The sequence below is a fragment of the Gopherus flavomarginatus genome, chromosome 3 (genome assembly GCF_025201925.1).
Source record: "Gopherus flavomarginatus isolate rGopFla2 chromosome 3, rGopFla2.mat.asm, whole genome shotgun sequence".
In the NCBI taxonomy this organism is placed as follows: Eukaryota; Metazoa; Chordata; order Testudines; family Testudinidae; genus Gopherus; species Gopherus flavomarginatus.
In genome coordinates this window covers 152,473,663-152,489,417 of record NC_066619.1, presented here as the reverse complement: position 1 = coordinate 152,489,417, position 15,755 = coordinate 152,473,663, and the positions used below count along the sequence as shown (strand labels likewise).

At 46.7% G+C, this 15,755-nt stretch overlaps 1 protein-coding gene across 1 annotated transcript; it reads left to right on the top strand.

Annotated features, from left to right (window-relative positions):
* Positions 1 to 3,411: 3,411 nt before the first annotated feature.
* LOC127047127 (alveolar macrophage chemotactic factor-like) lies at positions 3,412 to 13,453 on the top strand. Its single transcript, XM_050945091.1, has 4 exons — positions 3,412 to 3,564; positions 7,096 to 7,222; positions 10,566 to 10,649; positions 12,394 to 13,453. Exons 1-4 carry the CDS (start codon positions 3,507 to 3,509, stop codon positions 12,416 to 12,418), a joined length of 294 nt encoding a protein of 97 aa, XP_050801048.1. The 5' UTR covers positions 3,412 to 3,506; the 3' UTR covers positions 12,419 to 13,453.
* The last annotated feature ends 2,302 nt before the right edge of the window (positions 13,454 to 15,755 follow it).

Sequence of the window (15,755 nt, the reverse complement as noted above, 5' to 3'; positions counted from 1 at the left end):
GGGCAGAGAGAGAGGAGTGCATTTAGTCTTTGATCTCTGATCACGCACAATGACCACGAGCTTTGAAACGCGCAAGAATTAGCACTTCCCTATTAAAGTTCTTCATTTGCATTACACAAGGCTTTTTTCTCATGTGATGGGTTTTTTAGGTAGAAAGGGGAGATATACAATGTACATGTTTGCTGTTCCATTATAACAGGATACACCAAAGTGAAAATAATGCAAGTAGCATCCCATTAGTTTTCATGAAGTTTAAATACCAAATACAGTCATGTACATTTAACAATGCATTTATACAATGTTTATACATTTACCTTATTGGCCTGTGTAGCAGGGCAGTTACCTCACTTCTAGAAGAAAGGCCGGGCTGATTGGGGAAGCTGCCACGGCTGGGGCCACACCCCAATCAGGCCACGCCTGACCCTGTTAGAAGGGCTCAGGGAGGCGCTGGGTCAGTCTCTCTCTAGCTGTGGAGGGAGAAGGACCTGGCTGCCTAGGAGAAAAGGGGACTGGAAGTGAAGCAGGGCTGTGGAGTGGCCAGAGGAGCTGGGGAGCTCCAGCCTGGCATCTCCCCAGGCTGAGGCCTTGGTAAAGGCCTGTGCAGGTACTGCGGCTGGGAGGCGCAGCCCAGAGACAGGCAGAGGCAGCTGTTCCAATCTCCTTGCCAATGATAAGTGGCCATGACACACTACTGTCTGCCCCAGTGAGTGGGGGCTAGATGGTGACTGGCAGTAGCCACTGAGGCAAAGGGAGGATAGAGGGTTAGGGGTTCCCCTGGGAGGGGAGACTCAGATTGTGGGGTACTTCAGGGGCAGAACCCTGAGGAAAGGGGGCACTGGGGTCTGGGAGGGACATAGAGGCCAGTGGCAGGCGAGACACCAGCCAGGAGGAGGCGCTCTGTATGCTGGAAAGCTAATTCCCAAGACAACCAGCAGGAGGTGCTGTGCCAGCAAGTCTCACTTTGCTACAGCCTGGCTTCCAGCTGCGTTTGTCAGTTCTCAGCTGACTCAGCCCTGGCCGGAGCCGGCACTTGGTTTTCCAGCGTCACAGTCCTAATGACTATGTCCTCGCGTAGAAAGGGATCTGATTCGTCATTTTGGGCCAAATCCTAAAGTCCTTACTGGTCTACATGTCAGTTTTGACTAGTAAGGATTGCAACAGTTGACCTTGATAATATTACTTTAGATTCCACTTCATTTCTGTGTAGATTTTATCACAGGCAGAAACATGAACAAGGACAGGGGAAACTGTGCACATGGAATCCAAAGACAGAATTTCCGTCCATAATAAATGAACCATTCATCAGCAGCACAGCATTTTTCATAGACAAATGGACATTGTGCCATACCTAAATGGCGTAACACGTCTAAGGTTGCAGGGAGCAATATACCCCAGCTCCCTGAAGATTTGAGCATTGGAGATTAGACAAAAGCAATATACACTTGTATGAACAAGTTCAGTACACAAGCTCTTCTTTTGGGGAGGGTGAATTTGAAGCTGATGGAAAGAACAACTGCTGGGTTCACTTTGGGCTCTGTCCAACACCCACCGGAGTCTGGATGAAGCTTCTCCTCTCTTACAGTTTTCCTATATTACAGGGGTTCTCAAACTTTTCTTTTTGCTGGGCCCCTCTTGGAAAATATTTCGGGCTGTGACGACCTCCCAGAAAAAGCGATAGCAAATTGCACCCATGGGTATGTACAGTAGACTCATGCTATTGCCACCCTTCCGGCTGCTCTGCTGCTGCTGGCGGTGCTGCCTTCCGAGCAAGATGGCTGGCAGCTGCTGGCTGGGTGCCCAGCTCTGAAGGCAGTGCCACTGTATGGTACTGCCACCCTTACTTCTGTGCTGCTGCTGCCAACAGCGCTGCCGTCAGAGCTGGGCAGCCAGAGAGCAAGGGATGTTGTTCCAGTCCCGCCCCCCAGCTCTTCTTTCCCCCAGTGATATTGTTATGATCTCATAACCCCCCTACAATAGGCTTGTGACCCTCCCTTTTCGGTCAGGCCTCCCAGTTTGAGAAACACTGCTACATTAGCTAGGAAAGCGTTTTCCTATCACAGCCAGGAGTGTGTGCAGAACAGAACTGATCAGATGTTTTGGAGATTAGCTATGCAAATCGTCTTCCCTTGGCTGCTCTATGAAACATGAAAATCTAAATGAATTTAGAACAACTGGAGGGCAGCCTGAGTGAGGCGTGTGTAGGGAAGTGCAGCATGTCTGCAGGTGGAGGTTTCAAGGGGCTGGAAACTGACTACCCTACTGTACTTAAACCTCATCCTCCTGCTCCCGGCGGTGCTGGCACACAGCAGCCTTCCATGCCCTGCTCTCTCTCCTCCCCTCACAAGCACAGGGCCACAATCCAGAGGCTTGTATAGAAGGAGAGTTAAATAAGGACACTCAGACTTATATTTGTATGGATCAGCTCATGTTCTCTGATATAAGACACAAAGCTCATAATCATCCGTGCAGGATCCCAGTCAGTAAGGGCCATGCGGTACCCGCTCTTAGCAGAGCCTGCAAGAGTGGGATGGAGGAGCCAGGAAGTCCAATAAGATTTCCCTTGTTGTGTGGCATGACCAACAGCTGCTCCCCTCAGGAGAGAGGAGTTGGGTGAGTGGAACACCGATGAGGCAAGGAAAGCAAATTCTTACCGTACCGTGTACTAGTTCCTCCATGGTGCTGCCCAGCCCCCTGTTCCCCTTCAGATCCCTTGGGGACAATACTGCCATAGGCTCCTCTGTCCACGCCTGACCAATAGCTCCCTGTTTGCAGCGTTGCTGTAGTCTGTGTTGGTCCCATGATATTAGAGATACAAGGTGGTTAGGTTTTTACTGGACCAACTTCCGCTAACGAAACAGACAAGCTTTCAAGCTGCACTGAGCTCTTCTTCTACCTCCCTGGCTGAAAGCAGCAAAGGAGCGAGGCTGAAACGGTTGCTGCTAGAAGCCTAGTTAGTTTTTGGTGCGAACACCCACTCGACTAGCCAGCAGCACACAGCAGCTGCTCCAGTGCTCTATACTTGACCCATCCCCATGGAATTCCCATGTCAGCCAAGGGTCTTCCGGAGCCTTAACAGAAGAGATGGGGACCACTCTGCGTTAGTTCTGCTCCTCTCTCCACATACCCCAGTTATCCATCAGCCTGCGCAATGCCCCAGATTTGACTGTGGTTACTCCTCTATTACATCAGTGAACCAGGAGTGAGCTGAGATCTGGCCTCTGAAATTCAGCAGCTGGTGAACAAGGCAGCACAAATCTCAATCTCTTTCATCATCTCATGTTACTGTTTTCTTAGTGCCAGAAAGGAATTAAAACAAGCAGAATAAATCTAATTTATTTGTGGGTTGTTAGTCTGTAAAAACTCTGTAATCTCAGCTAAGATCCTCCTTCACACGCCACACAGGATAAAAGCGTCAGTGCTCCCACATGGGTCTGCAATTGCCACCAAGTTGATTTTAAGTAGCTGTTCACCACCAACAAGCCAAGAGACAAACCAGCGAAGCAGCCATGGACAACAAGATCACATTCTCCCTCCTGCTGCTTACTCTCACAGGCATCTGTCATGGTAAGCCAGTCAAAGTACTTGTAGTCTTTTCCCTTGTTAATGCCTTTTGCAGTATTTGCAGGAAAAAAAATAGGGTTTTAATGTAAAGGTGTATGGAATTACTGAACAGCTTTAAACTCACCACACGCTGTTTAAGATAACAAATCACACAGAACGCATGCAGAGTTTAAGACAATTCCAGCCATGGCTTCACTTCTAATCTCAGACCAGTTTTAAACTGATGTAACGCCACTGACTTTGGTGAGGTGATGCCTGTTTTAGACAGATGAAAGTGAGATCCAAATCGGACCCTGAATACAGGAACAGTGTAGTGTGCTGCATTTCTGATGCTTCAGGTCTTTCCCCTGCTTGAGGTGTCTTTCATAGAATATCAGGGTTGGAAGGGACCTCAGAAGGTCATCTAGTCCAACCCCCTGCTCAAGGCAGGACCAATCCCCAATCTTTGATATCGGCCACTCCAGGAGAGAGACAGAACCCCAAACTCAGCTGTTGGCTGGTTATTAAAGGGGGGAACTGGTTTGCAGGTCTGTTTCCAGACAGTTATTTCAGCTGATTCACTCCAGTGTTTAGGGTCCTACACTCCGTTCCCTTGTGACGTGTGGTGGTGAACAAATCAAAGAGGACAGGAAAGCCTCACCGGTGGGGGAAGAGAGAGGAGCAGAACTAATGCAGAGTGGTCCCCATCTTTTCTGTTAAGGCTCAGGAAGACCCTTAGCTGATGTGGGAATTCCATGGGGATGGGTCAAATGTAGAGCACTGGAGCAGCTGCTGTGTGCTGCTGGCTAGTCAAGTGGGTGTTCGCACCAAAAACTAACTAGGCTTCTAGCAGCAATAGTTTTGGCCTCGCTCCTGTGCTGCTCTCAGTCAGGGAGGTAGAAGAAGAGCTCGGTGCAGCTTGAAAGCTTGTCTCTTTCATTAGCGGAAGTTGGTCCAGTAAGAACCTCACTGCCATGTCTCTCCAATATCATGGGACCAACACAGCTACAGCAATGCTGCAAACAGGGAGCTATTGGCCAGGTGTGGACAGAGGAGCCTATGGCAGTATTGTCCCCAAGGGATCTGAAGGAGAACAGGGGGCTGGGCAGCACCATGGAGGATTAGTACACGGTATGGTAAGAGTTTCCTTTCCTTGCCTCATCAGTGTCCCACTCACCCAGCTCCTCTCTCCTGAGAGGAGCAGCTATTGGTCATGCCACACGATACGGGAAATCTTATGGGACTTCCTGGTTCCTCCATCCCACTCTTGGCCACGTCTACAGTGGAGGGGGTGTTGATGTAAGATACGCAACTTCAGCTACAGGAATACCGTAGTTGAAGTCGAAATATCTTATTGGACTTACCTCCCATCCTCACAGCGCGGGATCAACGTCCGCGGCTCCCCCGTTGACTCCACTAGCGCCTCTCGCTCTGGTGGAGTTTCGGAGTCGACGGGGAGCACATTCGGGGATCGATGTATTGCATCTAGATGAGATGCGATATATCAATCCCCGATGAATCAATCGTTACCTGCCGATACAGCGGGTAGTCTGGACGTGCAGGCTCTGCTAAGAGCGGGTACCGCATGGCCCTTACTGACTGGGATCCTGCACGGATGATTATGAGCTTTGTGTCTTTATCAGAGAACATGAGCTGATCCATACAAATATAAGTCTGAGTGTCCTTATTTAACTCTCCTTCTATACAAGCCTCTGGACTGTGGCCCTGTGCTTGTGAGGGGAGGAGGGAGAGCAGGGCATGGAAGGCTGCTGTGTGCCAGCACTGCCAGGAGCACAAGGATGAGGTTTAAGTACAGCAGGGGAGTCAGTCTCCAGCCCCTTGAAACCTCCGCCTGCAGACATGCTGCACTTCCCTACACACGCCTCACTTGGGCTGCCCTCCAATTGCCAGCCACGAGTAACTGGGCAGCTGTGTAACAGCATGCTTGTTCCTACGAGCTGTCAGTCACGCTGGTCCTTTTGCTTATAGCTTGTATTCCCAAGCCTCTGTCGCTGCACTGTGCAGCATCAAGCCCTCTCAGCCTTCCCTTCCCTTTGTGTCAAAGACATTTCATTTGTTCAAATGAAGGGTGGTTAAAGGTGGCAGAAGTAGTGTATCTTTGTTCAGAGGCACAACATAGAAACAGCTGTGGCTCAGACCTGTGGTTTGTTGAACCCAGTTCTGGTCTTGGAACTGAAAGACCTGGGGTCAAGTCCCTGCTAGGCCAGAGACTTCTGGTGTAATGTCTGTTACCGGCTTAATTTAAGGCACCCTACCAGAGGCTCAAGGTGTGATGTGGCCAATTTGGGATGCCCTGCCTACACCCTACCGGAGGCTCCAAGTGTGACATGGCCAATATAGGACATCCTGCCTATAACCTACTGAGGACTCAAGCTGTGACCCAATCAATTTAAGCACCTCCCCCCTTTCCCTTCTGAGGGCTCAGTGCCTAAGGCACCTATCCTTACCCATGGGGCTCAGGAAGAATCCTGGTCAATTTAAGTACCTGCCCTTTTCCCTCAGGGGTCTCCAGAACCTTCTCCCAGTGAAAGAGCCTTACACTTGTGCTCTAAACATCTATTTATTAGCAACACACATAGAATACATAGATCAAGCAAATGGCTTATGCTCACCACTCCCAATATATAGACAAATTTCACCCAATGGCCAGTCAAGGTTCATCCATCTAGGGGTTCCCAGTGATGCAGAGAGGCCAGAGTTCCAGCAACTGGATGTTGAACTGCAGTCTGAAAATGATTCCCAAAGAGCATTGGTTTTTCATTTACATTATATAGATAAAACTAGCTCCCTCCTTCACATTTACTAAACCTATCCCATGATCCCACACTCCTAAATAATAAAAATTGTAACCAATTACGTACTGTCACCTATGTGTCCTCCTTCCTTCCCAAGTTCTTTGCATTTTATCTTTCATGCCCAAATTGTAACTTAGTTGTGACCTTCTCTATTTGTGCAGATGATCATCAGAGCTTATCTTACCATTTGTTGAGTCTTGCTGTATCTTCCCTGTTTCCCAGCGTCTTTACAACCTTGGGGGTTATAACTCTCCTTAGGGACATTCCTGAGGAGGGGGTGCTTTATCAGCAGCAGAACATTTCTTTTTTCAATTTTAGTGGTGAACTAGCTCCCTGAGTTTCACCCAAGGTTGGTTTAATATGGGGGGTGGGAGGGTTTGATGAGGTCTCAGGCCTACACTTCAGGCTAGTTTTTCTGTGCCTCAGGTCCCATCTGTACAATGGGGATAATGGGACTGCTCTACTTCACGGGGTGTTGTGTGGAAAAAGCCATCACAGATAGGACCAAATAAGTACCTAAGATAGATCGTATCCTGTCTCTGACAGTGTCAGATGCATAAACCCTACAGTTGGCAGATGTAGTAGAATGTGCATCCTAAGAAAGTCTTGTCCTAATCCCCATTAGTGGGAGTGGCTTAAACCCTGCAGCAGGTTTTTCTCCCTTCAACACACTTTTTTGGAGCATTAACTTAGTTAAGTTCCTCACTCAGTGATGCCCCTCACTTTCCTTCCCTCACAGAGTCACTTCTGGGTGGAGAGTTGCAGTGTCAGTGTCTCCAGACTGTCTCGGGCTTGGTGTCACCGAAGCTCTTGGTTCATGTGGAAATCATCCCCAAAGGCCCACAGTGCAGCACAGTGGAAGTCATGTAAGTTGAAACCATAGGATTTCACAACCCAGTAGCCATCCGAATGGAGTGCTCGTGAAAGCTGCAAGATTGACAGCGTTGGGGAATGGAAACCCTCGCTTTATCCCCAGAAGACTGTTCCCTTACCGTTTCTGAGCTATTTGGTTTGCTCATCCATCATTTTAGAAGCTCCACCAGAGGCTGGAGTAGTGCGGCACCTGCAGGACAAATACACTGTTGTGGAGGAGGAGTAGGCACCTGACATGCAGAGCTCCTAAATCCCACAAGAGCAGAGCCCTGCTCCTATATAGCTGAGCAGGGCACCTGCCATGTGGCATTTCCCTCTCAGAGGTGCAAGCAGAAATAATTTCTCGCTGGTATGCTGCACTCATGGGAGGGACACAAAGTGGGGGGGAACCTCCCCATGTGACCCCCCATGTGACACCTTCCTGCCCCTAGCCTGGGGCCCCCATGCTCTCCCTGTCTTCTCCCCATGATCCGCATCCATCCCACATTACCTTGTGGAGGATGGAGGGAGCTCTGTCCTCCTCCCACTGCACCAAAGACTTCTGCTGTACAGACCCCAGGCAGGAGGACTCAGGAGATGCAGATGCATGGAAGGGCTGGGGTGAGGGTTGGGGGCGGGCTCCTCCTGTATCTTTCTAGTACGCTGTATCACCTATAAATATCTTACTGGTGCAGCATACCAGACCATACCACCGTACTTGCACCGCTGTTCCCTCTGCATAGTTAGAAGCCCTGTATGGCAACCATTTGCTCTGGCAAGCCTTCGATTGATCACCCTCCAGATTTGGTAGCCCTGGTTGAATCCTCCACAGGCCAGGATCAGCACAGAGGCCCAGTCCCTTCGTTGCGGTTCTGAGTCTCCCTCCAGCTCCTTGATAGCACAGCTCCTATGGAGTCACCCTGCCAGAACCTTCCCTGCTCGCTAGCATTGCCAGGACTCCTCAGCCTACATCCCTACCATGGACAAGCCTTCTCTAGCACAGATGCTTTCAGCTGACAGGCTGATGTAGCTACTGGCTACCACATCCTTCCACAGAACCCTCACTGATTGAGGTGGTGAGGGAAACTGTTGATCCAGACCTCACAGCTGGTCACCGGCCCCAGCACATCAAATTCCACATGTGTGTGGGCCACAGATAGTGCTACCCAAAGCATTGACACCCGCACTGCCAAGGTACATATAGACACATGTAGCTTAAGGTTTCCTTCTGATGCATGAAACCAAATCCAAGCAGTTCGCCAGTGATTTTAACACAGGGCAATTCTAATTACAGGGTAGCCATATGTTACAGAGTGGAAAGAATCCAACCCAGAGGGAAGCTAAAACAAGCTAACAAAACACACATCTTCCCTTTAAGTCAGCCTCAGAGAAGGAGCAGTGTGAACAGAAGTTCATAAGGTCCTTACCTCAGAGCCCTGGTTCAGGGTTCCCAAAGTGAATCAGCAAAACAAAGGTCTGTGGCCTTGGCCAGGCTAGTCCCTGAGAGAGACCACAGCCTATAACAGCCCACATGCTCAGGGTTTAGCTGATCGCCATATTTGGGGTCGGGAAGGAATTTTCCTCCAGGGCGGATTGGCAGGGGCCCTGGAGGTTTTTCGCCTTCCCCTGCAGCGTGCGGCACGGGTCGCTTGCTGGTGGATTCTCTGCAGCTTGAGGTCTTCAAACCAATTTTGAGGATTTCAAAAACTCAGTCCTGGGTTGGGGTTGTTATAAAATTGGATGGGTGGGGTTCTGTGGCCTGCCTTGTGCAGGAGGTCAGACTGGATGATCATGTTGGTCCCTTCTGACCTATAAGTCTATGAGTCTATGAGCCTGCACAGCTTCTAGTCCAAGCTTGCTTCCTTTTCCTTGTTAAGTTGCCCAGCCACAGGGGATCCTTGATTGCTCACAGGCTTGCTTCAGCTGTAAGTGCCTGACTTTCCTGGCTACACTGGCACTTTATAGCGCTGCAACTTTTGCGCTCAGGGGTGTGAAAAAACACCCCCCTGAGCGCTGCAAGATACAGCGCTGTAAAACCTCAGTGTAATCAGTGCTGCGAGTGCGGCTCCCAGCGCTGCAAGCTATACCCGTAAGGGATGTGGTTTACGTGCAGCGCTGGGAGAGCTCTCTCCCAGCGCTGGCGCTCCGACCACGGAGCAGCGCTTTGAAATTTCAAGTGTAGCCATACAAGAGGTAGTCCCCTGTGCCCTACCCAGCAAGAGATACTAAGATTTCAAAACCACTTCCTTCATAGCAGTGATCAAGCAAAACGTCAAGAGCCACAGGTTACCCCTTGAGCTCTAGCAGAGCTCTCCTTGTAGTCAATGGGAACTGCCTGAATTTATTTTGGGAAGTATCTGACCCTTAGGGAGGTAATTTTTTAGAGATGAATGAAAACACCAAAGGAAAGGCCATAGCTAAGTAGACGTTGATTATATATAATTTACAGAGCTGGAATGCAAAATGATTTTTTTTTAAATTGTACAGACTTAGGGCCAGATTTTCTAAGTCAGGCGTGCACCAATATTGGCACCATACGTTAGCACATAATGAGCATCCATTCCCGTGAGGGACTTTTTTATATATTGAAGTATAAGGGCCTCCTTGTGCTCTCACCCCAGTGCAAAGCAGGAGTAAGAGCACTAAAGTCGATGGAGTTACACTGGTGAATAATCGGAGCCAATGAGATCAGAATCAGTCTCTATGTGTCATTCAGTCCAAGTTTCACATGAACAAAGTGTACATTTCCAAAAGGAACCTATTGACAATTAACTAGTAGGGCCAGATTTGGCACTCAGCTCCGGCTGTGCCACTCCGGTCACATCACTGACAGGTGGAAGAGTCAGGGCCGGTGCAACCATTTATGCGACCTTGGTGGTCACCTAGGGTGCTAAGATTTGAGGGGGCGCCATTTTCTTCAGTAGTGACCTTGGCGGCCAGATCATCGGCCGCCCTGGTCACCGCCAGCATTTAGGCGGAGGGAGCTGGGGCAGGGGAGCGCAGGGAGGGCCATCTGCAGCAAGTAAGGGGGGAGCGTGCTCGGGGGGGCGTGCTCAGGGTCCTTGTGCACAGAGCAGGGGTGAGCTGGGGTGGGGGGGTGCCTCAGGGTGGAGGGTGGGGAGCTGCTGCAAGGGGGGCACCTCAAGGCGGAGAGGGGAAGCTGCCACGGGCGGGGAGGGCTCAGGGCAGGGGCCCGGGGGGGGGCGCAAGGTGTAAGTTTCACGTAGGGCACGAAACATCCTTGCATCAGCCCTGGGAAGAGTATGAGTGAGAGCAGAAGTTAGCCTAGAGGCTGCTATTTTTTCTAGACTCTCTCAATGTAAGATTATTTTAAACAAGTTGTTCAATCCCTTCCAGTGCGACACTGAAGACGAGCCAGCAAATCTGTTTAGATCCCCAGGCCAAATGGGTGAAGATGATCATTAACAGGATTTTACGCAGGTAGCTGTCAAAATGATCTTGTTACTGGAATTATTCTGCCAAAGGGCAGGTTGCCACAGATCTTCTGAAGAGAAATAATCCCCATATTCCTTTCAGTGTAAACGCTTCTGTGATCTTCAGTGCTCATTGTCTGAAGACCCATTTGAGCAATACAATGCCAGGAATCTAGAAAGCTGGGGATTAGCAGAAGTCTTTGAATACAGCAGAAACAGGGCACATCCATAAATCTTAAAATTATCCCAGCGATATGCAGCATGTTAGCAATGTACATGGGTAAGCCAGTGCCCTTCTGGTTAGTGTTCTGCTGTGCCATGGGAGAGACCCAGGCTGAAGGCTTGGGCGCTGGTCTCTCCTAAATTAATAGGAGCTGATGCACTACAAAGGGAGAGCCTCGCATTCCTCTGCTGTTTATTGTCTGGACTGCCTCAGAGACTTGGCCAAAGAAGGGTCACTAGGACAAGGCTTTACTTGTGTGTGGGTGTGAATAACAGGCATGAGAGCTAATTAATACATCTGGTTGTGCAAGCTGTATTTAGAATTGTTTCTGACAACTTCTCATTCGCACAAACAAAAATGTACGCAAATTCTGCCAAATAGTCAGTAGGAACCGGAAGACAATATTTCCTCCACACAATCAAAATCTGTTTGCTAGCCATGGCATTTTGGCGGTATTGAAGTACTGCAGAAAGGGATCTGGGGTTATATTGAACCCCAAGCTAGATATGAGTCAGCAATGTAACACTGTTGCAAAAAAAAAAAATGAACATCATTCTGGGATGTATTAGCAGGAGTGTTGTAAGCAAGACACGAGAAGTAATTCTTCCGCTCTACTCTGTGCTGATTAGGCCTCAACTGGAGTATTGTGTCCAATTCTGGGTGCCACATTTCAGGAAGGATGTGGACAAACTGGAGAAAGTCCAGAGAAGAGCAACAAAAATAATTAAAGGTCTAGAAAACATGACCTATGAGGGAAGATTGAAAGAATTGGGCTTGTTTAGTCTGGAGAAGAGAAGACTGAGAAGGAACATAACAGTTTTCAAGTAAATAAAAGGTTGTTACAAGGAGGAGGGAGAAAAAATGTTGTTCTTAACCTCCGAGGATAGAACAAGAAGCAATGGGCTCAAACTGTAGCAAGGGAGGTTTAGTTTGGACTTTAGGAAAAACTTCCTAACTGTCAGGGTGGTTAAACACTGGAATAAATTGTATAGGGAGGTTGTGGAATCTCCATCATTGGAGGTTTTTAAGAGCAGAATTAGACAAACATCTGGCAGGGATGGTCTGGACTCTAGATCAGGGGTAGACAGCCTATGGCATGTGTGCCGAAGGCGGCACACGAGCTGATTTTCAGGGGCACTTACACTGTCCGGGTCCTGGTCACCGGTCCAGGGGGCGCTGCATTTTAATTTAATTTTAAATGAACCTTCTTAAACATTTTAAAAACCTTATTTATTTTACATACAACAATAGTTTAGTTCTATATTATAGACTTCTAGAAAGAGACCTTCTAAAAACGTTAAAATGTATTACTGGCACATGAAACCTTAAATTAGAGTGAATAAATGAAGACTCGGCACAGCACTTCTGGAAGGTTGCCGACCCCTGGTCTAGATAATACTTAGTCCTGCCATGAGTGCAGGGGAGTGGGACTGGACTAGATGACCTCTCGAGGTCCCTTCCAGTCCAATGATTCTTTGCTCTCTCTGTATTGTATATGTTGTCATTTGTTGCAATGTTTGCATTACAGCTCATCTAGCAGGCCGCACAAATAGGAAAAGCAGAGATAACGCCTATAACCCCTTGCGGAATTCTCAGCCATGATGTATCTCCAAGGGCCAGGCTGTTCATCATTTGTTTTACTCTTTCATTCTCTGTCCACACTGACACATCCCATATACAGACTGTTAGTTTGAGAAAGGAAGCTACCGGAGTAAATATACCGTCACACTACCAGGAGACCTGTGAGTTTTATGGCATGATCATGCTGCACTCTTTTCTGTGGAGGCATTTGGAGCTGAATCCTGGGCTCAGCACAGTCAACAGAAAACACTCTCCTTGATTTCAAAGGGTCAAGGATTTGGCTCTTATTGAATTGGCCTTTAGAGCAATGCCATCTGTGAGTCTCTCGTTGAAAAGCTGGGCAGTGTCACATTTATTCGTGCAAGAAGGCTGTGATAATCACAGAAAAAAGAATGAAGGAAAAGTATACTTTGGAGTGCCCCAGAATGCAAAAAAGAGTTTGTGTATATTTATACAATCCTGTTAATAGCAAGAAGTAATGTCATTGATGATTGTTAAACAATTGCACTATTTAGAATGTCTTCAGTATTTTAAATGCTGAACTCTTGATTTTATACACGTTATCTTTATCACTAGCCATAAAACTGCATGCCAAAAAAAAAAAAGAGTAATTCTATTTTTATCATGACACGTCTCTGTCATTTTTGTGTGGTGTGCTGTCACACTTTAACATGTCAGCCAGGGGGAAGATGGTTTTTATACTTCCCCCACCTCCCTTTTACTTCTGAAAGTTAGTATTAGTGGTTGTTACAATCATTCTATAAAATATTATATCTTTGTTAAAATGATAAAACATGCTCATAATTTGGCAAGTTGCATCCATGGTGTTCTGAGCACTTATTCATGGGCTAACTGGAGCTGAAAACTGAAGATGAGTGTCTGGTTGTCTGGCTTGCATCACAGACTTGGCCAAAGAAGGGTCACTAGGATAACGCTTCACTTGTGTGTGTGTGTGTGTGGTCTATGTGACTTTGTATGCAATACTCAGAATTGCTCTGCCTGTTTTTCAAGGGAAGTAAACTTGGCTACGATTTTTTTAGCAATAAAAAATATTTTGCTAAAATCAATTTCATTTGCATCCGGAATCAATAGAGATTTGGTATGATTTCCTTCTATTTCAAAAGGGCATCAAAACCACCAAATTCCTTTTCTGATGCCATCCACATTTCTGGTTTGAATTCAGTCCAATCCCCGGCTATCTCAGTCAAAGACAACCACAACATTGTGAGTATTATGGATAGAAAACCAACATCACACACATACAAACAACAATCATATAGGAGAAAGTACTTCACGGTGGCTGGAATAAGATATATATCCATTTTGAATGTGCCACAGGTGTCATTATCTGGGTTCTTATGTAGCATATGGGGAAATGTAAAGCCTGCTACATGATTACCTGACAAGTTTTTTAAAAAAAGTGAATTTTCTATAAAATCTTTGTTAGATAATCATGTGATGATGGACTTTATTTTGGGATTGCTTTAAGTGTTTTTCTTATTAAATTAGTCCCAGGCAGCCACTAGAAAGACTGTGTGAAATTCTTAAGGGGCCCTGAAGAGGGGAAAGAGAGGCAGAGAGCTGCAGAGCCACTCCTGGCCATGAGGGGCGCTCAGGAGGTAGCTGCCCTGTTATGCCCCTTGACAATGCACAGTTCACTAACAGATTGTCCTTAAAACTCCCCATTAGGAAACAGCTTTCTGTGATCCACTCTAAATTTAAAAATCCAAATGTAATTGAGAACATTATGGAAAAAATCATGTAGCATAACCAAAGTCTCATCATCTCATCCCTTTCCACCTCTTCCCCAAGAAGGTGAGAACTTTCTCTGGTATTTGCTCAATATACTCTAGGATTGATTTATTTTGAAGTGAATAGCTTTAAACTAAGGGCTTGATTTGCCCTCTGGTGGGCAAATGGATATCACCATAGATTAGATTAGGGATTATTCTGGGTTTGAAAAGCAAGCCGTAACTTCCATCCCAAATTGTTGCTTTGCCAGAATACTGCCATCCTCCAAAAGTGGTGCATTAGATAAAATACAGGAGAAAACACCTGTGCTCAAACATAATTAGTATGACCCAAGGCTTTTAGCAAAAGGGGAAGATTTTAGTCCACTGCATAAACCTGCTTAAAATTACTTCAACAAATCTGTAGTCACCTAGGAACTTTGTCGCTGTCACTATGCAGCCACTCTGGTCACTCAGAACTTCTTGGGAAGAGACAGAGAATCCAGGTCTTTTTGCTCTAAAAGTCCACACTTCTATCATTGTAGAGAAAGGACAGCAACTGTTAGTAGTGTAGGATCTATGACACACAGTTGAGCAGTTATGACTCCATCCAGTTGAGGGATGGATTGTATATGTAGTTATTTTATATATGCCAGATATTATTTAAAAAACTCATATCCTAAGAAGCACATTGGACTTAAATTGTGCCAGAAGGACCTGATCCATGCAGCACTGTTATCCTAAACCTTCCCCTTCTCACTGCATGCCCAATCCAATCCATGAAGCTCTGTGTCATTTTTTTTCATATGAAATTCAATTATTTTTATATTGTCTCCAAATGTTGAATGTACTGCATATTTTGGCATTGAAAGTGCATTAACCACACCACAGAAGTTGCTGGGAAAAAGCTGGAGGTTTTGATATCTGGAGCTTTTGGGACCCAGGAAGGTGGAGGTTGCAGCTTTGCTTATTGGTATCCAGGTGGCAGTTTAGGCTTTTGGAATTGGGAGCAGAGGAATTGAAATTGGGACGGAGGAAGTGGAAATTTCACATTTATGGGCAAGAGAGCTAGAATTCCCTACCCTAGCAATCTTTGATAGTACTAGCAAGAATGGAAGGCCACTGGCTTGGCGTTTCTGCTGAAATGATAGGACTGATGTAATTAAAGAAGACATTTAGATTGTCATCATTAGGCCTCAGTGTTAACACCTCCATTGAAGTGAACAGGAGTGTTCACACCTCCTTGAGAGATATTTTGTGATTGACTGAGGATTCAGACACACTTTGAGGGTTATTTTCATAACCAAATGAGTTAGAGACTTTTTTTAAAAATAAAAGCTTAGATTCTGGAACAAAATTATGCAGCATGTTTTTTGAAAATCTACAACTATGGGATTGTTTGCATAGCTACATAATTGCATTGCACTTGGGCTGGGATATAAGAGAGAACAGCTATTCTTCAGGCAATAAGTAATCTAAGCCTGACACAGCTTACTAATATAAGTGAAAAAGTTTTTCACTTATTTTTATGGTACACACTTTTCCATTCTGTTGCAAGGGTTGCAACATTCTTTTGTGA

Excerpts from the sequence above, each read along its gene's own strand:
- LOC127047127 (XM_050945091.1), top strand. The coding sequence starts at position 3,507 with ATGGACAACAAGATCACATTCTCCCTCCTGCTGCTTACTCTCACAGGC. Across the intron at positions 7,223-10,565 it reads TGCAGCACAGTGGAAGTCAT|TGCGACACTGAAGACGAGCC; the intron begins GTAAGTTGAAAC and ends AATCCCTTCCAG. Across the intron at positions 10,650-12,393 it reads ATTAACAGGATTTTACGCAG|CTCATCTAGCAGGCCGCACA; the intron begins GTAGCTGTCAAA and ends TTTGCATTACAG.